The sequence below is a fragment of the Populus trichocarpa genome, chromosome 11 (genome assembly GCF_000002775.5).
Source record: "Populus trichocarpa isolate Nisqually-1 chromosome 11, P.trichocarpa_v4.1, whole genome shotgun sequence".
NCBI lineage: Eukaryota > Viridiplantae > Streptophyta > Magnoliopsida > Malpighiales > Salicaceae > Populus > Populus trichocarpa.
The window spans coordinates 17624476-17650000 of NC_037295.2; the positions used below are offsets into that span (position 1 = coordinate 17624476).

At 34.2% G+C, this 25525-nt stretch overlaps 5 protein-coding genes across 12 annotated transcripts; 4 read left to right on the forward strand and 1 right to left on the reverse strand.

The window, feature by feature from the left end:
- Positions 1-5092: 5092 nt before the first annotated feature.
- On the forward strand, positions 5093-6991 carry LOC18103451 (WAT1-related protein At3g30340). The gene is made up of 6 exons (XM_006377815.3): positions 5093-5351; positions 5589-5651; positions 5736-5852; positions 5957-6371; positions 6455-6606; positions 6706-6991. The coding sequence occupies exons 1-6, from the start codon at positions 5170-5172 to the stop codon at positions 6872-6874; spliced, it is 1098 nt and encodes a 365-aa protein (XP_006377877.3). The 5' UTR covers positions 5093-5169; the 3' UTR covers positions 6875-6991.
- Positions 6992-7597: 606 nt separating this feature from the next.
- On the reverse strand, positions 7598-8463 carry LOC7489067 (uncharacterized). The gene has a single exon (XM_002317619.4). The coding sequence runs from the start codon at positions 8367-8369 to the stop codon at positions 7902-7904; it is 468 nt and encodes a 155-aa protein (XP_002317655.2). The 5' UTR covers positions 8370-8463; the 3' UTR covers positions 7598-7901.
- A 3452-nt stretch (positions 8464-11915) lies between these two features.
- LOC7455020 (uncharacterized) lies at positions 11916-14415 on the forward strand. Of its 2 annotated transcripts, none has more exons than XM_002317003.4 (7): positions 11916-12082; positions 12408-12691; positions 13027-13161; positions 13252-13294; positions 13686-13745; positions 13844-13958; positions 14074-14415. In XM_002317003.4, the coding sequence occupies exons 2-7, from the start codon at positions 12414-12416 to the stop codon at positions 14202-14204; spliced, it is 762 nt and encodes a 253-aa protein (XP_002317039.1). In that variant the 5' UTR covers positions 11916-12082; positions 12408-12413; the 3' UTR covers positions 14205-14415. The 2 variants fall into 2 exon arrangements, with proteins under 2 accessions (XP_002317039.1, XP_024467521.1); XM_024611753.2 differs by having other exon boundaries at positions 13689-13745.
- A 2104-nt stretch (positions 14416-16519) lies between these two features.
- On the forward strand, positions 16520-20371 carry LOC7489068 (protein NTM1-like 9). 7 transcript variants are annotated; one of them, XM_052445366.1, is made up of 8 exons: positions 16520-16920; positions 17379-17671; positions 18046-18357; positions 18438-18809; positions 18997-19461; positions 19548-19589; positions 19745-19783; positions 19870-20371. In XM_052445366.1, exons 1-8 carry the CDS (start codon positions 16752-16754, stop codon positions 20200-20202), a joined length of 2025 nt encoding a protein of 674 aa, XP_052301326.1. In that variant the 5' UTR covers positions 16520-16751; the 3' UTR covers positions 20203-20371. The 7 variants fall into 7 exon arrangements, with proteins under 7 accessions (XP_052301326.1, XP_024437069.2, XP_052301327.1 ...); XM_024581301.2 differs by having other exon boundaries at positions 18438-18746; positions 19548-19622; positions 19709-19783; XM_052445367.1 differs by having other exon boundaries at positions 18528-18809; positions 19548-19622; positions 19709-19783.
- A 4356-nt stretch (positions 20372-24727) lies between these two features.
- LOC7489069 (uncharacterized) lies at positions 24728-25310 on the forward strand. Its single transcript, XM_002317005.4, has one exon. It carries the CDS (start codon positions 24828-24830, stop codon positions 25002-25004), a length of 177 nt encoding a protein of 58 aa, XP_002317041.1. The 5' UTR covers positions 24728-24827; the 3' UTR covers positions 25005-25310.
- Positions 25311-25525: the final 215 nt, after the last annotated feature.

The following is a 25525-nucleotide window of genomic DNA, read 5'->3' on the forward strand; positions in this document are numbered from 1 at the left end:
TCTACTATGAAGTTATTCTCTCTATTTTTAATCACAAAAAGGAAAAAATTCCCTCTGAAGCATAAAAGAATATAAAGCATATAGCATTGCTGATAATGTCAAATACTCAGTTTTATATTTTTCTGAGAAAGCAATCTTATCAGACTGGAAATTCTTTCCCTGCAGCTTAAGCACTCAAATTTATAATTTATTTTCTTACTATCAAATGGAACAGGAATCCTGTGCAAGCAATGGTAAGGCTAGCAAGCTCTAGAACACTTACAAGTCGAATGGACAATGGAATAACAGTTCATATCCTGAAGTTTGAATCCCTAACCATAAAATCCAGAACTGGCTTTCTTACTCACAGTAAGTTATTGATCTACCATAACGTATGAAGATTACGACGATAATGTATAAATCTAGACCATAATATGTGAAGATTACGATGATGTTGTTTCAGTTGCAAGTTGCAGTACTTCATAGTGAAGTAAAATTGTTAGAATTTATGTCCATAAAATAAAATAAAAAAGAAGGTTACATTTCGCACTTTTGAAGCCTGGAAATGAAAGATGACTGTTTCCTTGTGATGATCGTCGAAACGACAAATATCTGATTTAGTCCATGTTACTAAGAAGCATGATAGGGAAAGCTAGAATGGCCCTGCAATTAAAAGCCAAAGACATCAGATTAAGAAAATAAAATAACATGGTGTTACTTCATTTGGACTTGGTAAGATATATGCTAGCAGTATGAAATGTTTCCTTGTTCTTGACATGGCATTTTTGTCCCAGTGCAGGGACATGATAGAGACCGTGCGAGCCCGACGAGGTTAATTAAACACCATTTTACTATTTATGATAGTGTCTGAAAGGGAAATCCTATAGCAATCTGAAATGACTACAGTTTTATCCTGTCTCTTGCTCCCTTGGGAAAGGACAGAAGGGATTAGGTAGTTGAGGATCTTAATCATCATCAACGTTGACAGATTATCTTAATGTGTGTTTTACGCGGGATGATCAAGTAATCTCACTAAATACGAAAGATAATTAACAGAACAGATTAAACTTTGAGAAACTCTATATTCGTTGTTGAGGGCCTTGAGGCTGATTACCCATTTTGTCATTGTTGCTGTTGGTTGATGAAATTGCAGCTACTACAACTTCCATACAACTACCTGACCAGGATTCTCTAATTAATAATTAATCATGTGATTAACTAGATATCAGATACCTGATAATACTTCATTAGAAGAGGATTTCATACACTAAAATGGAAAAGAAAAGGAATACGAAAGCCATCTTTAAATTAGACTAGTCCTCTGGAAACACACAATAAGGAAGTGATGATCTTCTTATCTAATATGCTCATGAATATTGTTGGAGTGTTTGAATAATGGATGATCACATGTTCTAGTCAATATTTCACTTTTAAAAACTGGAAGAGCATGGGATTAGTGGTTGAGGACTTAATTCCTGCAAAATAGTTCCTTTTTATAGAGGTTTTTGGAACCCTTCGATGATTAAGTCAATGATTTTATAATAAATGGTTGTAATAAATAAAGAAATAGGTATTAAACTCTAAGAATAAGAATATTTGTTTGGTCTTTTATGATAGATGCTTCGACAATATATGATAAGAGAATAAAGATTGTAAATCCCTTACCTGGGTGGTTTAAAAGGTTTTTATTGTCCTTATACTACGAAACATGTTCTTTTTTCAATGGGCCGAAAATCTTTTCCTTTTGAATATTTTAGTGAGGAGGAAATCTCTTACATCAATATTAATGCTAATGAAAATATCTTTTACACAACATTAATGTTGATATGAATCACCTTTTCACATTTTTAGTGTTGACAAACAAACAATAGAGCTATAGAAGGCTTTTATGTCTTATTTCACACACAACGTTAATGTGAATGAGAATAACCATTTGATAACATTAATGTCAATTGAAATATATCCAACTCTTAGAAGATTTTCATACACCTAGAGGTATAGAGAAATAATTATCCTAAGATCTGGTGTGTCAGATCCACATTCACTTCGGCCCGATGTGAGCATGAGAGATTTGGGTATGATATTTTGCTAAAATTACAGGCATTTAGGCTCAGCATGTAGCTGAGCCTAAAGGTATTAGGTTTGACATCTCGCTAAATTCATAGGTACTTGAGCTCAGCGTGTAGCTAAGCCTAAAGGGGATTGGGTCTGACATCTCGCTAGACTCATAAATGTCTAGGCTTTGCACGTAGCCAAGCCTAAGGGTATTGGGTGTAGCATCTCACTAGACTTTTAGACACTTGGACTCAACGTGTAGCCAAGCCCAAAAGGGATTGGGTCTGACATCTCGTTAGATCTACAAGTGCTTAGGCTCAGCATGTAGCTGAATTTAAGGATGTTGAGTTTGACATCTTGTCAGATCCATAAGTATTTAGGCTCAACATGTAGCTGAACTCAAGGCTATTGGGTTTAACAAAAGAACTAAAACCATATTACCCGGGCTTGTTATCATATCAAGCTTATGCATGTTAGGTCATCACCCTATTTTTGACCTTTCTATTCGTGGGCTCGAGTCATATAAAATATGTTGATCCATCAATAGCCCCTCAAGTCTTTGTGTATTGAAAGGTCATCTTTAATGAAAGACTTTTTACTTTCCCCATGAGATCTATCCGTGGAATTGTTGGGATCCTTGTGGCCATACTACTTGCCTTTATTGTAGGAGATCCCTTAGGAAACAAAATGACAGCTTGTTATTAATGCAGTAATTGAGTGGACTTTTAGAGATCTGAGATGACATGAAAAGTCATTCATCCAACGATGAGAGTGAAAAAATGTTCATTTTATAACCTTAGTCGTTCATCTTTTCTTTCTTTTACTTTCTCTTTTTACGATCTAAAAACAGATTTGAAGATTTCTTAAGCCAGTTCTGTCCTTTCTTGGAGAAGAAGCTATCATTATTAGATACTTCCTTTTGACAACTTCCTCTTCTATATAATCAAAACCAAATGGACCCTTGTAGAATCAGACTTGACCCTAGGAGTTCAGGCATCACTTTCTCTAGTAACGAGTTTAGGTTTCAACCAGGAACTGGAGGAAGTGGCGGGGACAAGGGTCCACCAAATTGGGCCTCAATGCTTCCATTCATAGGCCTAAATTGTATAAAATATGTCCATCCGTCAGGAAGTGCCTTCATATTTAACACCCGGTAATACCATATGTTCTGAATCTTATCTTAAATATTCAACAAATCCATTCTAACCTGGCTAACTTGTATGGTCCATTACAATCTATTACTTTCCCGGAAGAGATCACCTGGGACATGCTATGATCAGCTACCGAAACACAGATAGTACGGCCGTACAACGACGATAAGCAAATGAATGGATTTGGCCCTCCCTTCAGAAAGTTGTCGGTAATTGGAATATAGAATCAGGAAAAGGTTCTCGATGCTACATTATGATTTGATAAAAAAAAAAAATGAAGGTGCAGGGGGTGCTTGGGCCTTAACCAAAAAGCTCAAAGATGGAGATAGTTGACACATTCAATATCTTGATAGTGTTAAAGCATCTCTTAGCGAATCAACACAACAGTACTCCTCCTATTGCCTGCTCAGCAGCAGCCTGGTGAGGGTAAAAGTTCTCTCCATTAGTGATGAATAATCACAATAACTTTTAGCTCTTAAGATCCCCCATTTTAACCTGCACTTAAAAGAGTACAATCTGCCAGGATTACATGTGCCGCATTCGCGTTGAATATTTACTGGCCAGCTATGGAAGAATAAGTACTAGCAACCAAAAGATTGGAAAGAATGACTGAAGTGAAATCTGATTTTGAGTATAGGTGTAAACCATGAATGACTTAAGTGAGATATTGGAGGGGAATACTTTCAGCTTGGAGTACAAATCTAGGATGGAATACGAGGAAACAGGAAGGTGCAAAAAATGACTCAGGCATTTCATGAAGGGGCACCGATAATGGACAAGATAACTCAGCCATTGGATTGTACAGTGTTTGAGCTCAGAATTAGTTTTTCTTGTGAGGCCAGGAAATAGTGGTTCTAAATTACCCTTTTGTTGTATAGAATTTGCTGCATGATAGCCTTCATTTCAGCCTAATTTAGAAAAATAAAACAAGCTATTTTTGTAGAAATTAAATGCAGTACTGTATGTGTGATTGATGAAATTTAGGCATTTTCATGGATATACAATTCTATACGCCTGAATGCAGAGCATGCTAGCCATTTTGTTTCTAAAAGATGTCGTGTTGTGTGTAATGTAAATATTCTTACAGAAATATTTATGGAAGATGGGATAGGATCAAGTTCAAGAAAAGTCTTGGGTTACATAGTGATTAGTGATAAGAAAACTCATAATTTTCGTCCTCTTAGTAAACAGGATTAATAAAAATTTTAAACAAATTAGAAAATCTAAAAAAAAAAAAAAATAGCACTAACAACACTTTCTAGATCTAATTTGGAGGCTTTCCAGACACCTTGATTGGAACCGACTCTTCTATAAAACTATATCTTTGAAATTTCTTGACAAAATTTGATTATTATAGGGTTGTTTTAGGACTTGTAAACTTTTTAGAAAGATAAACTAATTAAAAGAAAAAATATTAAATAATACTATGGGGGCAAAATTATATATAGCTCGTGCTTACTGTTTTCTTTATATTGTTTGGGTATGCATCATGCAGTATTAGATGCTATAAGCAGGAGATCTCCACTCAAAAGATGCCATTAAACTATATTTGGCAAGGCTACCAATTAACAAACGAAGAACATCATCCGCGTAGATAAAGTCTAGAAGAAAATGCAAATGAAAACTTCTGGCCAATAATCTACTGCTTCTGCCATTTTCGCGTATGAAATCACGCATTGATTCTTCACTGTTTTTGTATGAGCCATGCTAGATGATTCTCTTGTAATCTCCATTTTTTGGAAAGTATCAGTCAAAAGAAAGTGTAAATAAGAGAATAAATATTAAACTATTGTCAAAGTTGGTTGCTTAAAGCATTGATGTGATTTGAAGAATTTAATCTTGCTTTCTTCCCACTTATTCCTGAGTCCATTTATTTAGAGCAATAAATCTGTGCATAAGTTGTGGTGTCTGATACAGGAAATTGGTTAGCAAAGAGAGAGATAAGAGGGGTGTTACTCTACTTCCTTCAAGGGTGCTCAATTCAATGGCTGATTGCAATGAATGGAAACCTTTCATTGCGATGATAACAGTTGATTTTGCCTTTTCCATTGTGAATATTCTTCTAAAGAAAGTCCTTGATGAGGGGATTAACCATTTGGTCCTTATCACCTACCGGCTTTCGATTTCTGCTCTTTTCTTGGGTCCAATTGGCTACTTCTGGGAAAGGTAGTAGCTCTTTAGGCCAACATTCTGCCTAGTATTATTTTGATTTCTTGACTGTATAAACTTGTGCCCCTCCTCAGAATAGTTCTATGCAGGCATGTAGGTAGGTAGCTAGCTAGCTAGGATCAAATGTTCGGCGAAGTTAATGAATAAGGATAGAAGATTTTCTTGTAGCATTAATTCTGATACTACTTTTGAGGTATTAGAGCAACAAATCTTATAAATCAAGCTTGCTTGCAGGGGTAGCAGACCAAAGCTCACCTTTCGGATCTCATGTTACCTGTTCCTTAGTGCCATTGTTGGGTGAGTATTGTTTAAGCCTTTTCAAGTTTCCAATGTCCTTGCCATTAATATCATGGAAAACTCCTAACTAATTATTCCTTGCAGGGCATCACTGACACAATACTTCTTCCTTATCGGCATTCAATACACATCTGCTACATTTGCATGTGCCTTCGTCAACATGGTTCCTGTTGTTACATTTATAATGGCACTGCCATTCAAGTATGAACAACAATTTACTTTCAACTTCCATGGTTCTGCAAAGTCTTGTGTTCTTACATCGTAGGTTCGCAGCTTTAACTTTCTTTGCTTCTACTGCCTTGCAGAATGGAGACTGTTCATATAAAATCCAACAGTGGCAAAGCCAAAACACTCGGTGCCCTGGTGTGTGTTGCAGGTGCCATACTGTTGACTGTTTACCGAGGAGCGCCACTATTTAACCATTCACCCAATCAAGCTGTAACTCGAGCCATGGATCATGGTCTAAAGCTGAGCCATGCTAGAAGGGCCGAGAGATGGACCTTTGGTTGTATAGCTTTGCTTGCAGGAACCTTGTTGTGGTCTTCTTGGTTTGTACTCCAATCACATATTGGCAGGAGATACCCCTGTCAGTATTCTAGCACAGCCATTATGTCCTTCTTCGGTGCAATTCAATCAGCTGTTTTATGCTTGTCCACTAAAAGGAGCCTCTCCATATGGGTTCTGAAAGGAAAGATAGAAATTATAACTGTCCTGTATGCTGTAAGTATAGCTGGAATCAAATCTCAATGGTACTACAGGTTTATGCTGTCCTCTCATACCAAATGAACTATTGGTTTATGCAGGGAATGATTGGATCAGGCTTGTGCTATGTGGGCATGTCATGGTGTGTTAAGAAAAGGGGTCCCGTCTTTACAGCAGCATTCAGTCCCCTAGTTCAGATAATGGCAGCCATGCTTGATGTCCCTGTACTCCATGAGGAACTCTATCTTGGCAGGTAATCTTTTAGACCATTCTGTTTCTATTAATATCTGACTAATGAATTGTACCCTATACTACCTCTATTTTTTTTCACAAATGGGATTTCAATGAGCAGTTTGCTGGGATCCATCTTTGTAATCATTGGCTTATACATTCTTCTATGGGGTAAGAACAAAGAAATGCAGAATCATGCAACAAGAGTAGCTCAAGAAGCTGAAGAGGTCAAGGAACAAGAACCCCCCGTACAAGTCATCACTGTCTCTTTTGATTCAAGGTGTCATTGAGGCCAGTTATATGGTGCTTTCCACTTTCCAAGAAAATCCATGTTCGGTACTAATTGTACTTCCCTTCAAATTTTCACAACATACGAATAAAATTCGAAGAAAATACTTTCAGCTTCATTTCTACTCCCTGCCTCAAAGAAGAAATGGATGGAGGGGGGGAAAAAAGGGACAGAAAGTACTAGTTATGGTAGCAAAGTTGTCTGCAAGTTTCGTCTTCGGTGGAGCTCTATGATCAAATTTACAAATACTATTGTATCATTAAGCCAAAAATTCAGATATTGTAGGTGGCTAGGCATGTACAACATGATAACACAACCATTCTGACACCCCAAGTCTCATTTTGGAGAAGAATGCTGTGCAGGATATTGGAATATTACTTAATGGATGGCATTCCTGGTGTGGAGTCCCTCTTTTTGTGCTAGGCATCTGTGCTTAATCATCATGGATCATGACCTACAAATTTGTTGGGACAAAGAGACTCCACTCAAATGCTGAAGCATAACTAGACTGATATAAAGCCATCGATCGCCTCCCGAATGGGATAAGAAGAACAAGATTTTAGCTTAGAGAATTGCTAAGCTAGGATTAGATCTCGTTTGGAGTTTGGACTAGGCTTTTCTGATGCAGTGTATAACAACCAGTTATTCTCCAGTTAAGGACTTGGATTTTGTGAAGAGAAAAAAGGGAAACAGTTCATACATTTCGGTTTTCGGAGACGAGCAATTACTATAAATATGAACTTAATATCAATTCCAATGACTTCCATTGACAGTAAAAGAAATATTTAGCCATTCTATGCTCAACATTTAATAGCTAAGTTATTACAGGCACACCATCATTCAAATGTAAATCACACCATACATGATTTTTGAAACTTTATTCTGATCCTGCTGAAATACTGAAAATCAAACCTGTAGCAAGTTATTTCAACATGCAAACCTAAACCTTTTGAATATAGAGCATTACTAAAGCACAGCTTCATTCCTTTTGCACCTCCTGCTTCAATTTTCCTTCCTTACTGACCTGATCAATCTGAATGGTCAGAATGATTTTCCTCCTTCAATCCCTTGTCTTTCTTCTTCCCCTTCTTTCCATGCTTACCAGGCTTGAGTCCATGAGGTTCAAAAGTATCCGAAATGTCCATATGAACTCCAGGATCATTAGTGTTGTAGTGGCTACCAAACATGATAGAATTGTTAAGAGCTTGGAAATTGCTGTTAACATAAGTACCTGATGCCTCAGGCTCACCAAACGACTCCCCATCAGGCAACTTTTTACCTTTCTGATCATCCAACTCACTTCGCATTGTAGCTCCCGTGTTGGTTCCAGCAAGAGTAATGATTCTAATGCCATGATCATCCTCATCAGCCGAGCTTTCCTGGTTGTGGAGACCAGCAATGCGGTTTGTTATGACATCCACCATGTCTCTAACTTCGCGGCCGAGAAGTTTATTCTTGTCCCCCTCAGAGGTTGGCTTATGTTCAGGAGGAGCCATGATTTGGAGGCTGAAAAGGTTGGGGCTAGCTAGGAATGCAAGACAATGCAGGGAAGTTCAAGCTATGGAATTTGGAGTTGGAGCTAGAGGGGTTGCATTGAATTTAAGAGGAAGTGTGAGGGACCAACTGTTTGTTAGAATAAATTAAAGGGTGGGAATAACTTAGATGACAATACAAGGATCTGATTTATTAAAGATGGAAAAAGAGAGAGGATTACTTGGCAATTGGTTTTCCTTTACAATTTTATTTCTTTTGTTAATCACAAGGCTCTATTCTTATAATATTTTTAAAATCCCGGGAATACTTAGAATTCTTCCAACTTACAAGTTAGAAGGGTCAATTTAAATTTAAATAAATTTAAATTAATTTATTTTAAAAAAATAAATAAATAAAGAATCAAACGATGAAATGACCAATTTTATTTTTTTAAAAAAAGTCACCATGTTTTTTATTTGGGTTTTAACTAGATTAACCAAGTCATATATTGATTTGTATTTTTAACTAAGTCAGATTAAATTAATTTTTATTTTTATTTTTTAAATTCAAATCAATATAAACCTTGACTACTAGCTAATTCAAGTTTTATAACTATAATTTTTATTAATTGTGAAGGTCATAACAAACAAGAAGCAATTGTTGTTTTTGGTTATAGTGAATATCTAATCACAATATTTTTAATTATTATAAAATAACAAAAAAAAAAGTAATTGTTATTTAATTAATCTCTTTTCTTGTGTTGGATTTTTTTCGTTGATGTAAATAGTAAATACTTGAAGATCAAATCCCTAACTTGATTCTTTGATTTCTCTTTATTCATGATGTCGGGGGCTTTTTCTTTTGTACAAAGTTTAAGAAAAAATTGAATTAATGGATTATGAGAGGTGTTATTAAAAGAGCAATTTTTAAGAACATTCGTAATTAAAGTATTAAATGTTAATGAAAATTAAAAAAAATTATCAATAATAAATGATAAACTACAATTAAAAATTAATTTGATATGTTTTTTTTTTAAAAAAGAAAAATATAATATTTGATGCCTTTTCTAATTATTATTTTAAAACTTCACTCTAAGCTAATCTCGGTTGATTCTAATTTTTTTTAAAAATTATTATTAAGTTAATGGTTGAGTTTTAATTAAATTATCAAGAATATTAAATAAACTTATATTTTTAACTAGATTAATTTATATTTTTTATCTATTTTTTGAACCGGACTCCGAGTCAACTGATTGTCTGTCCAGTACATGTGTTCAAAACAATGCTTTTAAATTTTTAATAATTAACCCCTCCCTCTTCAAAGGAGGAACAGGCATGATTAAAAAGTAGAGGGTAAACTTTATCCTTCATTACTCTTGTACCAAAGGTAACTTTAAAGTGACCGACTCCATTTTAACTTTTTTATTTTATTTTGATGTTTATACCATCCTTAGGTTAATTTTTTCGAATTAGATTTATTTCTTTGTCTGTTATGTCTAAGATCATGAAAAATTTTATAATATTAAAGTTGTGATTATCTATATTTACACAATAATAGATAAATTGACAGAAGAGGATAAAGAGAATTAAAAAATAATTTTTAAGTATGTGAAAAAATTCCTTTTACTTTTTATTGGATTCCATGTGATTTTCTTTTTTATGTTTATCTTTCATATTAAGTAAGTATTCGAGATGGTCTGAGGTTTGGGTCACGAGTTGCCCAAGCCAATCTAGATCTATTTCGAAATGATAACATTTGAAAAAAAATATTAAAAAATTTATTAGAATTGATTTAGCTAAGTCTCACCGGAATCATGGTTTAAAAAATACAGCCTTATTGTCCCTTTTTAAGTTCTGTTAGGTCAGACGATAGAGATTGATGCCTTGATGGAATAAAAAATACAGCCTTCAAAATAATTACGAATAGTTTATAAAAAGGTATATTAGGAATAAACAAATATTAAGAAATCACCATGAATTTTACTGTCAATATTTTTTAATTTATTTTTTTACCTGCCCTTTAAAATCTACTAACAGATTGAGTAAAAAAAGAATGAAAGATGATTTTTTTCAGTTTTATTTTTTAATATTTATTTAATCAGAGATTGAATTCTATTTTTTATTTTATTTTCTATATAATTTTTCACTCATTTTAAAAACAACAAGAGCTATCTCGGATCTTTTTGTTCATTGTTTTTTGTTAAATTTTTTGTATTTTGAAGTTTTGTGTTTAAATTAAGTTAAATTGATTGATTAAATATAAATATAAGATGTTCATTTTATGATAGTTTGTTTGGCTTACTTTCCAGGTCGCTGTTTTGACGACGTGTGTGGTCTTTTTTAGTGTCATCGTACAACCTTTTACAGTGACGTTGGGATTGTTTCGGTAAACTCTTTCTGGTGGTGAGTCTCCAACAAGTTTTTTTTTCTTCTTCTCTCAAATATGTTGTAAGCAACTTATTTTTTATAGTTAATTATTTTTATTTTTTATTTTATTTACTGTCAATGGTTTTTTTAATCATATTATTGAACTAAACAAATTTATTAAACTTATTCAAGTAAATAAGTTATATCTTGGATTTTTCTCATTTCATTAAAAATGTTGATGTAGCCTAAATATTTTTTTTATATTAAAAAAAATTAATACATACGCCACCTATCTAGTTTCTACAAAATCTATACATTCACGAGAAATTACATTTTCACCGCGGGTGGCACTGGGTTGAGCTTTGAAATCCAGTAAAAGATCGAGAAGGGGACTAGAATTTGGTTTTACCGCAGTAAGGAATATTTATTGACTGTGGTAGTTGCAACGTCGACGATTCTTAGGTTGGTGGGTGGATAATGTATTTACATACTCTTACTTTATATACTCAAATAATGATTAGGGTAAATTATATTTTCATCCTTATATATTATTCAATGTTTCACTTCTATCCCACCATCTAATATTTCTTAATTTTACCCCTGTATTTTTTAAAAAGTTGAGATTTTCTTATCATTACTAAATAACTAATAAAAAGCTAAATTCTTTTTTTTTTTCTCATTTTAATTCTTCTTCTTAGTTTCCTCCTTCACCTAGGTCATGTGATCTTGGTTTTTTATTTTTTTTATTTAAGGTTTTTTATGCTCTTAAAAAAATAGTTATCAGATCTAATCTAGAATTGATCCGGAAAAAATCTAGAATTAATGCTTTGATAATTTAACTAAAAATTCAACTCAAGTTAGGTTTTGGATCTTGAGTTTACTAAATTAATTTGTCAGGTTTAATCGAATTTAACAATCATGATCGATTATGATCTAGAAATGTTTTTTTTCCCATGAACCTTTTAATGTAACAAAAACACTTGAAAACTTGAAACAAAGAAAACTTAAAGCTCAAATTCAAAAAGTGGGCTATTTAATGATTAAGGGTAAAATTAGAATCTTAGGAAACTCGAAGGGTAACATTGAGAAATTGTAAACTATAGGGTTGAAGTGCAACATTTATGTAAATGAGAGGCCAATTGAAGTTCACGGTATTGTATTATTATTATTATAATAATTATTATTATTATAAAAAAAGAAAACAAATAAAATAAAAAGAAAATAAAAATCGGAAGCCACCCTTGTGGTGATGTCTCATTTTCTCCTCCTCATTTCCATGTACTTGTTGCGCCGAAGCAGTGAAGTTTTGGTCTCAACAACAAAGTAAATATTACTTTTGTTGCTGTGCTTTAAGCAAAAACATTTTCCAGGTAAAAGGGTTTTCCTTTTTACTATTTCTTTTTGTTTCTCTATGTGGAAAGCTTTTGCCTATTCAAATTGCTTTGCTTTTATTGTAATCGTACCTGGGTTTAGCTTTTCAGTAGAATTTCTTTTTTGGGCTATTACTTTCTTGCCAGCTTTTTTATTTCTGATCTGTTTTTGCGCGAAAGATTCAATATTTTTGTTTGATTCTACTTGGGGTGCAGTGATGATGCCTATACAGATGAGCCCTTTTGATCTTGTTGAGAGTAAAGTGGTTTATGGGGTTTATTTTAGTTATTGAAGTTTTATTGAATCTTTGTGTGTTTTTAATAGAATCAGATGCAGAATGATGGGTCTGGTAGAGATGGCACCACCAGAGCTGGTGGAGATGTGCCCCTCACTGAGGTTGACCTGGAGAAGCAGGATAACAGTAAGGTGTTAACGCAAGAAGGCGGTAATGGGGTCTTGTCAGGGAATTCTGATTATTCACCAGTGATTGCCATTGTGGTTTCTAATGGCGAGTCTCCTGTGGCTGCCAGCAAGGAAGAGTTGCATAGTGTGGATTTTCCCAGAAAAGGGTCGTTGTCAAGGACTTCAAGTTCGCACGAACAATGCAGGTTTACCCACTCATACTTCTAATAAATCTTGCCTAGTTATTAATTATCTGCACTGTGGGTTCTGGGTTTTCCCATTTTTGGTCTTGCTTGATTTGATTGGTTTGTGGCCTTAATTGGCTATGAAAATGATGAGTCTGTTTCATGTCATAAACTTGTGGATTTTCTCATTTCATGTTCATAGTTTAGTGTGCTTTTATATGCACTTTTTTCAGCAGTCCTAGTGCTGCCCTGGTATAGATTGAGTGTTGTGCAACATTAGATACAGAAATCTAAATCTTTATTGACCTAATGGAGCTACACACAAGCAATAAGTAGGTTACTTTGTTATTCTTCAGAGTTTGTCAGCAGGAGAAGGAAGAAGTTCTCATAGATCTTGGATGCAAATGTAAAGGCGGTCTTGCAAAAGCCCATCGCACATGTATTGATACCTGGTTTAGCACAAGAGGGTCCAACAAATGTGAGATATGCCAGTAAGTCCTTCAACATGTCTGTTTATGCTATGAAGTTGGCACAGAGAGGTTTATGAATTGTTTTTGTATGATTTAAATCTTTTATTGCAGGGCTGTAGCTGTAAATGTGTCACCTCCAGAATCTCAGCCAATTGTAGGTATTCTATACCTGAGTGCAAAAAATCAGAGTGTGCTTAAGATAGCCCTTTTCATTTTCATCTGGTCTAAATTCGACCCATGCATTGGATTTTGGAATGCCATGCAAGCTCATGCATCTTTTTTGGGGCCTGCCTAAGTTAGCTTGTCATATCAGCTTCTAAAATCAAAATGACAGTGCTGGGAATTTTTTCTCTCCAAAAATACCCAAATGTTATGCTTTAAAAAATCCTTATAAGGGATTGCGCTATGCAGGGAAGCATGATTTATAGATAGTTGTTTCAGCATTATGGTTTGATGACAGAGAGTTTGTATGAGAGACCAAGTAGTGTTTAAATGTTGATATTCTGTTTAAAATTTGTATTTTTTGTTGCGTGTATTTTATGAAGCAGGCAAACTACTGGGTTTGGAGAATTGACCCAAACTTTAGACCACGAGACCGTGATAGGGTAAGCCAATTACTGTGGTCAATCTACTGCAAGTACGTGTACTTTTTTGGATGTGATGTTCAATGTGATGAGTTTGAGCGCGTTCATCTTTGAAACAGGGCTGTTTTAGTCCTCTTTGGGTGGCGTTCTCAATCCTTATTGGTGGTCTCTTGTTGGATGTGCTGATATCCATCACCCTTGGTGTTTCTGCCTTACCTGTTAACATAATAATTGGTAAGCACGTCTATATTAGTTTAAACAGTTGACTGACTTGTTCATATCCAAACTGTATTATTCCAAAATGAAGGACATTATGCAAGTTGATGTCGAAACTATACACATTGTACAGGGGTCATTGTTGTTCTCGGACTTGGAACCGCGCTTCGGCTAGCCCTGGAATTCTGCCATGAGTGGAGTTTTAGGAGAGCAGTTCAAAGGGCAGATGCCAATGAGAATCATGGTTACCATCCAGCTTCGTAGTAAATATGTATAGGATGAAGATACAGCTCACGAGAGAGGTCTTAATTTGTTGGGGAAGTACACATAAAGTATTCAACTTATATATATATATATATAGCATGTCTTGTTTGGGGATGGTTGTTGATTCTTGCTGAGTGTGCTCGCACATGACAATACACATTAAGTTTGGGAAACTTTCATTTCCCTAATGCGTTGGAATTTTATTTAACTATACTCCCCCTCTTAGGGCATGAAAAAAAGAGTTACCTTGGTGGAGAAATTGTCGAGGGATGATCAAAGAGAAAATTGTCATTGGCCCAATGGGCTCTCTTCAATCAAGATTTGAAGCTGATCAAAATCATTGGGCTTCCTCAAATCTTCACGATTTCTTTCAAAGACTATTATTATGACTGAAGAGGGTCGCTTTTCCATATGTTCTGGCCTGCAGGCAAGGAAGAAGCTCCGTGGAAAAGCATGTGGGGTCCAATTGAATGTCCCCAGTCTCAAAATTCAAAAGACTGTTGGCTCTTTATTGGGGTCCGGGCCTGTTGTTGACTCACTATGTGAGAACAATGGTTAATATAGCAGTAGGTATAGGCATGTGCCTGCCAAGAAAATGTTCAACATGGCTACTTTACTACATGCATCTTTTATCCCTTCTTCAACTTCACTCGAGGAGAAAGAGAATCAAATTTCGATATTTCCTTGCATTAAAATATCATATACAAGATATTTGATGTGTTACTTTTGCATAGTTAAGGAAAAGTACCTCTCGAATCTAGTCCTTTGACAAGGTTTGAGTTTGAATAATATGGTTGAAGCCTCCGTCTCGAGCTCCTACGAAGAATAACTTCATTGAAATCATGGGAGTCTTGGGGAGCCAGAGAGGGTCGGGGCCTCACTTGGATCATAAAATTTATCATACAAAGATCCCCTCAAGGTGAATCACCTACTGCCTGTAAAACTAAACACCTGCTTTGGCCCTCTTTGATGAGCTGTGCTACTGATTCCAGTCTCGCATGGGCAAAAGGAGGTTCCTGACATAAAAAGGGACAGGGCTCTCCGAGGATACTTTGAGAGCTTCTTGATGTTGAGAGGTGGGATGCCCTTCGAGACGTGGCATTCGGCACTTCCATTATTGGCATCTCCTATTCTTGAGGTTTGGTGGCAGCTCGTTTGGCGGGTTGCTTTCCACTTTACTGTTTCGGATTCAATTCATGACATTTTATGTGTCAAGGATTAAACTTTTTCTTTATACCATTTTAATAACATTACTTCGAACAATTTATTTTAAAAGACTGAAATTAAATTATTTTTAATAAAAATAAAAAGAAAAATTCGTTGACATATTTTATCCGGATTCGTATCGCTAGGTAATCCATCATGTCACATGAGTTTACCCATATTAATACCTTTTACGGTTCAAAAACAAACTTAATTCAAATCGATTTTAAACCAAATCAATTCTCCAAATAAATTGTATCGAATAACTATGATTTCTTGTAATGTGTTGGAAGCTTGCAATCAAATTTAAGGAGGGGCAAGAGGGGCAACTGGAAAGAAGATTAGAGAAGTGATGATCGTGAATCAATGAAAATAGTAATTAGAAAAAGTGAAGAAAAGGGGAAAAAGTGACAAATATTCCTTGCAATCAAGGAAAAGGGAAGAGAGCAGTTGTTTACTCCCCACCATTGTGCACTCCTCCACCAAACGAAACCAGAGGTTGGAAATCACGCGGTTTCCTGTACACCGTGGACTCGAGAGCCATCACAGCAATGGGGGCTCGGAAGGTTCATAGTCCACACCTAGCAATTTCACCAACAGACTAATCCATTGTTGTTCTTTGCTACTAGAGTATAACAAAAATATCTATTAGTCCCTAATTATGATAGGGCTTCACATCTTTACTCCTAATTATAAACTATTGCAATTTCACCCCTCAATCGTTGATAAACGAATAACAACTCAATCTCTAATTGCATCTACTGATTTAGTGTGTGGAGGTAGCTTTTGAGATTATGATTTAAAAAAAATGAATAAAAACAAAGCTATAAACTATAGCTTTTTTTTAAACCCAAGTTTTTACCACAATTTGATATAGAAAGTAAGTTTAAATAATGAAAATCAAATCATTTTTCAAGTTGTGACTAGCCTAATAAGAGTATCTTCAACTACGCTGCACCACAATTTCAAACAAAGATTTAGATATTGGATTCACTTCAAGACCTATTTTGAAAGATATATAAAAGTTGGAGGACTGATTTAATCTTCCATTATTATTACCGTGTTCGCTTTCACCCTCACTACTTCACAACCACAACTTTTCTTACATGACACTTGGCTTTGTTGTCTTGTCCTGATGCCAGTTTGCGAGCAGTAAAACTGAGGAGGTTAAATAACGAGAAGAAGAGAAGAAGAAGCACACGTGTTATAGGCTGATCATATCAGCTGATCACAGAAACGGAAGAGCAAGCAAAGATAGAGAGAGAGATTGAGAGATTTTGTAGTACCAAACTTGATAGGATCTCTTTGTTGGGTTTTGGTCAGAACAAGGAACAAGAAGACAACATGGTGGCTATGGTGCCTGTGGACTCGCTACCTTTAGGGTTTAGATTCAGGCCAACTGATGAAGAATTGATAAGCCACTACTTGAGACTTAAAATCAACGGTCGTGATTCTGAAGTTGAAGTCATCCCTGAAATTGATATTTGTAAATGGGAGCCTTGGGATTTGCCTGGTAAAACAAATGAAAAGTCCTTTCTTTTTTATATTTTTTTACGTGGGTTTTCTTTGATTTTAAAGATTTTGTATCTTTGATATTTTTTTGGTTGGTTGCTGAATTTCTTTATTCCCTGTGAATAAATTCCTTTTTTTGCTTATCTGGGTATTTCCTTATTCATTAAGATTCCTTAATTTACTAGTAAAGATTATTATTTTATTGGAATCAGTGTATTTTAGTTTGATTGCTTTAATTAGTGTTCTATATAGTGCACAAGTCTGCTACTTTAGCTGAATTTGGAGTCATATGGAATGTGGGGTTTCAGGGCTACATGTAGATTTACTTGAATTTTCGGTAAAGATTTTTTTTTTTGGAATCAGAGTATTTTAGTATCCTCTCTATGATTTAGTGTACTATAATTTACTGTTCTGCTATTTTTAGCTAAACTTTGAGTTAATTTGAATGTGGCGTTGTAGGGCTATCTGTGATAAAGACTGATGATCCAGAGTGGTTCTTCTTCTGCCCACGAGATAGGAAGTATCCTAACGGTCATCGTTCGAATAGAGCAACGGAAGCTGGTTATTGGAAGGCTACAGGGAAGGATCGAACAATAAAGTCTCGAAAATCAGCTGGTAATACTACCTTGATTGGTATGAAGAAAACACTGGTTTTCTACCGTGGTCGTGCTCCAAATGGAAAGCGTACAAACTGGGTCATGCATGAGTATCGTCCCACTGAAAAGGATCTTGATGGTACCGGCCCTGGCCAGGTTGCTTTGCTTTCTTGATCTCATTCTTGTTATTAATTTGTTCATTTTGACTTTCTATAGTTCGTTGCAATGCTTAGTTGTAATCACATTCTATGGAGCAAGTGGGGGAATGTTGTCTGCATGCTGTGTACATTACATGTTTGTATTATGATTTTCATATTAACCATGCATTCAATCTTGGTATTTTTTATGGAAATGTGCACATAATGTTGGCAGCTAAACTCAAGGAATTTTGTGGTAATAATTTTTAAGTTACCAAATGTCCTTTTGTGCTGTATCTATACAGCGCTACTTTTGTTAAAATGAATACTGCTGATTCTCATTGATGCTGTAAATCTCTTCAACTCACCGATTTTCTCTCTTCATCTGGACAGGGTGCATTCGTCCTTTTCCGCTTGTTCAGGAAGCCAGAAGAGAGGCCCAGCATTGTAAAGTATGATGAAATAGAACAGACTGCATACTCTACTACAGCTGCCAAGTCCTCTCCTGATGATGCATCATCCGATCTTGTTCAAGAAACAGCTACATCTGAAATGAGTTCAGGAAAGCAACCTGAAGATATAAAGATGTGGTCAACTGAGTCTGACAACATGACTTCTAATGCTGTGGTGCCTATTGATAGCTGCAGTAATAGTCGTGCAACTTCAGATGTTGAAGATCAAGTGCCAGAAGCAACAGCTGTGGAGGTGAGAACCGGATTCTGTATTTTGGCCTCTTGTACTCCACTCAAGATAAACATTATGAGAAATTTGATTTTTTTTCCCAGGCATATCTACCACTGGATGAAAATTCACCCTTACATGAGCCCATGTCTGGTGAACCTGATTGTAAAGTTTTCTCCCCAATGCGATCACAGATTCCAGTGGACCTCGGATACTACATGGATTCACCTTATGCCAGTGACTTTGGCAACAATCAAAATGGATTTTCCTTTCTGGATGGCACCAGTGAACAGGATGTATCCCTCACTGAATTGTTAGATGATTACTTAAACAACCATGATGACTATTCTGGTGAAGAAACAAGCAGTCAGAACACCTTGGGTGTTGGAAGTGAGACTCAGTTGTTTGGCCAGGTACCACCAGGAAACTTTCATGTTAAGGACCATGGTATATACAATGGGATGGCTCAAGAACTGGTAAAACTTTGGTCTTTTGGTAGCTTTTAAACCAGTGTTTGTTGAATCTTTTAGCTGTCATATATCTTAAATGTTGCATCTTGCATTTTCTTAAATGGTTGAGCATTTTGACATAGTTGATTTGTACGTGTTTGAAAAAAAAAATCTGAAGTTCTAAAATCCTTTTGTAATTTTGATGTACCACCAGCATGCTTCACACATGGGAGCCCCGGTGTGGCCTGGTGATCAATTTGATAGCTATGAGCTATTACAATTGCAAACTGCACTTGGTACTTGCCAAGCACCCACATCCTTTTCTGATGGAGAAATTGGAAGGGGAAATATTGGACATTTTGGAAATAACTTTGTTGGACAAGATGCTCCACCTGCCAATTCTGCAATCTCATCCTTTGATGTATATAATAGTATGGAAGAACCAACCAGCCAAATGACCTCTGTAGACTATGGCAGTGGTGTTAGTGGATCTGGAATCAAGATTAGGACCCGCCAGCCTCAAGTCCGGCGACATTCAGACAACTTGGTTGCCCAGGGCAGTGCCCCAAGAAGAATCCGTTTGCTGGTAGAACGTTCAGTTGAATCAGTTGGAAATTTCAAGGTTAATGATGCAACCCACGTTGATGATGAAGATGAGGTGCAATCAGCTGTAACCGAGGTAAGTTTCATCAATCTAGACAATGTAGAGTTTCTGTTGTAATGCATCCATCAATTATTTTTTGTTCATACAATCATTTGATGCAGGCCACTGGAGATGCTGAAAAACAGGCCTCTACAGTCGATGAAGATGAAGATGAGGTGCAATCAGCTGTAACCGAGGTAAGTTTCATCAATCTAGACAATGTGGAATTTCTGTTGAAATGCATCCATCAATTATGTTTAGTTCATACAATCATTTGATGCAGGCCACTGGGGATGCTGAAAAACAGGCCTCTACAGATGATGAAGATGAAGATGAGGTGCAATCAGCTGTAACCGAGGTAAGTTTCATCAATCTAGACAATGTGGAATTTCTGTTGAAATGCATACATCAATTATGTTTTGTTCATACAATCATTTGATGCAGGCCACTGGAGATGCTGAAAAACAGGCCTCTGCAGTTGATGATCTGCAGAATGAAAGCCCACTTGCAATTTCCAAGACCAACAAGGAAATTGCTGAAGAGTCTTCTTCAAATCTGAGGTTACGAGTGAAAAGGGAAGCTGACTCCGGGAGCGGTCAGATAGCATCGCCAGCTTTTCCAGCTGCACCTCCTGCACATCATGGACACAAATCATTATCAATTTATGTCAGCATTTTCCTCCTCCTGATCTTGTTCATAGCTTTTGCTGGGATGTGGAGATCCCTCGAGTCTGTGAAGTTGCTCTGGTTACAGGATGGTGCAAGTGATAATTTGTAGTGCATGTTTTCTTTCAACGAGGAGCAGCATAGTTTTGTAGATGGCATTTAAACACTTAAAAGGCATATATAACGGAGGTCACTGCTTGCTACTAGTGTGTGTATACTATGACCTCTTGTTCATGTAAACTTGGATTAGTTTTTCTGTACAATAAATAACTCTGATAGTAGATGGTGATTTCGTTCTCTCCCATCTAGTTTCTCAGTTCCTCGATCGGAGATCAGGATGCTGACCGCTATTTTTTTTTATTACTTTTTGTTAATTAATAATTAATGTAATTTTCAAGATCAACACATATTGCAAACAATACAACCTTTTCATTCAGCAACAATGAGAAAACAATATCTTAATTTTAATAAAAATATTATTTTGAAGTTTTTTTTAATTAAATTATGTTTTGTTTTTTTAAATTAATGTGGATGTTTGAGTCAACTTGCGTGTAGCTCAATTAATTTTATAGGTTTTGAAATTAACGACCATATAAACCTCCAATGGCTTTGGATTTGTGGGATTTGAACTAATAATCTCTTAGGAGTAATCTTAATGCTTAACCAGTTGAGCTACACCCTTTAAGATTTATTTTTATTAATCATTCAGGTTGTTTAGGTTGTTTTTAAATATCATAAACTAATTAGGTTATATTTGGTCACCCTTGATATTGGTTTAAAATTTCTTTTTTACTAGAAAATATATATACAACGTCTAAAAAAATTACTGTTTCAACTCGTAGCGTAGCATATTATAAATTTTTTTTTCTCTAAATGGATTAGACTTCGAAGATTTTTATGCTAAAATGGCCATGATGTCCTTAATTAACATTATATTTCATGATTTTATTTTTTCAATTAAGAATAAACATAGGTGATTATGTTTAAGGTTCTACAATAATCTTCCCTGTAGCATGGTCATAAGAATCATACCAATGGCATGCCTGCCATTGCCATACTAAGAAGATGAAGTACATGATAATGCAGATTTGATCGGGCAAGATATTTGCTAATGCAAAGTATTTATTGTTGGGATGATTTTCATTGAAAACCTTCTAATAAATTCTAATTAAAAAAAATTCTAATTTATAATTTTTTAAATTTATAACTGCAAAACTATTACAATATCAAACTAGCTTACTTAAGTTATTTTTATTTTTTTACATTTTAATTAAAAAATAATAATTAAATATGTTAAGTTAAATAAAAAGTTTATTAAATATTTGAATCAAGGTTTTGATTCAATTAAAAATGAATTTTTAATATATTATTTCTAACTTATATGACTTATATAGTGCTATTGAAAGTTATTTTTGTCCAACATGCTTCTATTCTAACAAACGTTTGTCATAAATTATAATTTAAAATCAAACATTATTTTTCATAATCATGTTAAAAAAATAAAATAAAAAAACTCAAAAACTAGAATCGAAGAAAAAAAAAAAAAAAACACTAGAACTTGATTTGAATGGACACCTAGGCACCTCCTTCGCTGTTGCCGCCACAGGCTCTGTTTCCGACCATAGCGGCTTCAATGTTTGGAGTGGCTTATGCCCCTCACCCAGATGTCAAAAACCTAGCTTCTTGGTTTTAGACTCGGCTTTTTCATTAATAACTAACATTTTTTTGTATTTTAGTGTGAAAGATATATAAATATAACAGTTTTTTTTTCTATAAATTAGAAATTTAATATTAAACAAGCTTTTTTTCTTTAATAATATCAATATAAAAGTGTTTTTCAATTTAAAATATACTAAAATAATATTTTTATTTATTTTTTTTTGTTTTTGATATTAGAATATCAAAACTATAAAAAACCACATTAAAAAATTTAAAAATAATTTAAAAATCACTTAAAGATCAGGTTGAAGTATTGTCCATTCCGTTCCGTTTGAAATGGCCGAAACGTTTCATACCAATTCAAAAAATAAAACAAAACAAAACAATTTTTATCTCATTTTAAATCTCGGTCCGTTCCGGATTTGTTAGCTAAATTTCGGCTGGAATGTTTTGGTTTCATTCCACATATTCGATTCCGGTTTTGAAAAACCATTGAATCAAATTGAACCTGGTTCAATTTAATTAATTAAACCACCTAAGTATAAAAAGCTCTTTTTCATTACTATTTTCAATAACAATGATATTAATAATAATATTGAAAATTATTATTACTATTTTCATTAACAATGATATTAATTTTTTAAAATTAGATTTATCATTGATATATATATAGTTTATATTCATGTTGTTGTTTTTTCAAGTTTATACTTTGTAGGAATTTGAGCAAAATAAGGGATGCTTTAGATCCCATTATCCTTGATAACATTGACCTAACTTTATATTTAAAATATTTGTGTTAAAACATTTTATTTTCATAATATTTTGATATTTTATATAAGTTGAATTACTTTAAGTTAAAGATCCATTTAATATTGACTATTTAGAAATATTTTAAATTTTGAAATTATATTTGTTTGACATTATGTTTGTATTGCATAATTTATCTTAAATTTGAATTATATATATATAACCCCGAAACGGCATGTCAAAATACTTCGAAACTGAAACATTTCATTCCAATTGAAAAAACAAAATATCTACCGAAATGGAATTAACAACCTTGGTTGAACAACAATTTCCAAACGAGTAATTATGTAGTGTGTTTTTGTGTTTCAATACGCTTTTAAATTACTTTTCATATGAAAAGGCATTAAATTGACACTTTTTAGATACTCTTAAAAGATTATGATGTATTAATATTAAAAATTAAAAAGATTTGAAAAAATTATTTTGAGTTATATTTAATGAAAATATATTTTTGAAAAACATTATGCATTATTTATCAAATATAATTAGATCTTGTTTGGGAGTATGGTAGCTTACTTTATAAAAATATATTTATCTTTATGAAAAATCAAATTAATATTATTTTTAATGTTTTTTAATATAATTTTGATATACTAAATAAAAAATAAAAAAGTATTCTGATACATTTTTAAATAAAATATTCTATTTATTGATGAAAAGACATGTTGATCTTGTAGTTTTGCCGGGGCATTAGGATACCACCATCCATTCCAAATGGTGGGCTAGTAGGACAAAACAATGGGCTAACAGTAGGAGCAGTATGGGAAGAGATCAAAACCTAGTGATGCTGCCTGTTTTTGACATATTTTAATGGCATGATAATATTAAAAAATATGAAAATAAGTTAGAACGAAATTCTTGTTTGTTTCTGCCTCATGATTTGCCACTTCACCTGGATAGGATAGAGGAGACTAACATCTATCTTTATCTATTTTCTTTCACTGGTGGATCATTGTTTGCTGATTTCTGTGGATATTTCACTAATAATCCGACTCTTCAAGTGTTTCTTCGTCTCCATTACTCTTCAAGTTATTTAATCTGACGTGGAAAAGATCCATGTAACTTGGATGGGATGTCAAACAAAAAATTTCAATTTAATAATTTAAATTATTTGGTGAGGTCTTAAAATATAATTTATATTATTTTTTAATATACCTCATCAAGTAAAAATTCTTTGAACTTAAAACTTGCACAGATCTATATTACATTGTGCTTGATTTTTATCAAATAAATAAAGGTGGTGAGATTCAAACTCGTGACTGCTTGGTCATCAAGACTCTAATACACGTTAAATAACCATCTCAACCTAATAGTTTCGTAACCGCTTGACTATTAAGGTTCTGATACCATATCAAATAATCATCTCAACCCAATAGCTTACCTATTGGGTTGAGATAATTATTTAACATGGTATCAGAGCCTTGATGACTAAACGGTCACGAGTTCGAATCTCATCATCCATAATTATTTGATAAAAATCAAGCACAAGATAGTATGAATCTGTGCAAGTTTCAAGCCCAAAAGACTTTCCCTTGAAAGGATACGTAGAAGAATAATATAAATTATATCTTGAAACTTCACTTAACACTTAACAGTTTAAAAATAATAACATTTTGATCTTAATTTTTGTTTTTAAAAAAATTTATTAATCTGATGATCAGGTTTTGATGAAGAAAGATTTAGATCGAAAAGATCTTTATATCAACTTCAATTTATTCTGAGTCAACCATTCTTTTTTTAATGTTTCTTTAACCAGATCGATTTAGATATTAGGTAAGCTGGATTCATCTGGTCCGAGTTATACGAACATTGTTGAATGATATTTATAAGATTTGATTAAAAATAAAAATATACAAAGCTTCTTCTTTAATTCTTTACCTTTTTGAAAACAACAGCAGGGCTTGTTGGATGGTGTAGATCGTCATAAATCTAAAGAAACTATAACCCAAGCAAGCTCATGCTGTCATGCTGCAATCACGTCCACGTGTCAGAAACAGCCCACTGTCCAAAGAGAATTGCTTTGCTTTCCTGCTGCCGCCGTGGTAATCATGGCTTTTTGCATAGTACCAATTATTTTTTAATAATAATAATAATAACAAAGCCAAACTCCAAAAATAATTAAATTAAATTAAATTAATTTCTTCCTTTAAATATTCCCAGAGAAAACCAGAAACCATTCTGAGTAATAAACTAAACTACTGAAGAGTCTAGACATACAGAAACCCATTTGGCAATTCTTTGGCAAGAGACAAGAGAAGAGAGAAAGAAGAGATGATACTGGTGGCGATAATGGCGGAGCTGATGGAGGAGTACACGGCGTTGCTGACAAGTGTTTTGGAGCATTTGTTTAACGAGGCACCTTTTCCAAGAAGGGTTCGTTTTCTCATACTCCATAACCTTCCTTTTGCTTCCTCTGCTCATCCTCCTCTACTTAGACCTCCTAACTAGACTTCACTGAATACTATAAATATATTGTTAACAGGGAGTTTTCTCCCCTCCCACCAACCTCTTTACTGAAGCTTAAATTCTTGAGGGATTTGTTTTGCTCTGTAAATTGTTGGAGAGTTTATCAGAGATTTTTCATATATTATGTTCCTCTCCCACTGCTCATCCTCGTTGTTTTGCTCTGTAAATTGTTCGAGCACTCCACAGTTTCAGATTAGCTGGGTTTGATTTTGTAATCTTTTTCTTAATCCATTGTGTTATCTTTATAGATTAATTAATTAGATTATCTTTTAAATTGATTGAGTGAAAGGATTTCTTTTATATATGTGGTAGAAATTGGAATTATCCCTCTTAATTTTAGTTCGTGATTAATTTTATGTTCACATATATATATATATATATATATATATATATATATATATATATAATGTCTCTTGGCATTTTGGAAGACGGGAATTAACCAAGCCTTGTCCATTCTTCTGATGAGTTCTAAAACAATGGGTGAGTTTTTCTTTACGATTTGG

Coding starts and splice junctions, on each gene's coding strand:
- LOC18103451 (XM_006377815.3), top strand. CDS start 5,170: ATGGCTGATTGCAATGAATGGAAACCTTTCATTGCGATGATAACAGTT. Junction 5,853..5,956: donor ATAATGGCACTGCCATTCAA/GTATGAACAACA, acceptor ACTGCCTTGCAG/AATGGAGACTGTTCATATAA. Junction 6,372..6,454: donor TTATAACTGTCCTGTATGCT/GTAAGTATAGCT, acceptor TGGTTTATGCAG/GGAATGATTGGATCAGGCTT.
- LOC7489067 (XM_002317619.4), bottom strand. CDS start 8,369: ATGGCTCCTCCTGAACATAAGCCAACCTCTGAGGGGGACAAGAATAAA.
- LOC7455020 (XM_002317003.4), top strand. CDS start 12,414: ATGCAGAATGATGGGTCTGGTAGAGATGGCACCACCAGAGCTGGTGGA. Junction 12,692..13,026: donor AGTTCGCACGAACAATGCAG/GTTTACCCACTC, acceptor GTTATTCTTCAG/AGTTTGTCAGCAGGAGAAGG. Junction 13,295..13,685: donor CTCCAGAATCTCAGCCAATT/GTAGGTATTCTA, acceptor TATTTTATGAAG/CAGGCAAACTACTGGGTTTG.
- LOC7489068 (XM_006377818.3), top strand. CDS start 16,752: ATGGTGGCTATGGTGCCTGTGGACTCGCTACCTTTAGGGTTTAGATTC. Junction 16,921..17,378: donor GGAGCCTTGGGATTTGCCTG/GTAAAACAAATG, acceptor GTGGCGTTGTAG/GGCTATCTGTGATAAAGACT. Junction 19,784..19,869: donor TGCAATCAGCTGTAACCGAG/GTAAGTTTCATC, acceptor CATTTGATGCAG/GCCACTGGAGATGCTGAAAA.
- LOC7489069 (XM_002317005.4), top strand. CDS start 24,828: ATGATACTGGTGGCGATAATGGCGGAGCTGATGGAGGAGTACACGGCG.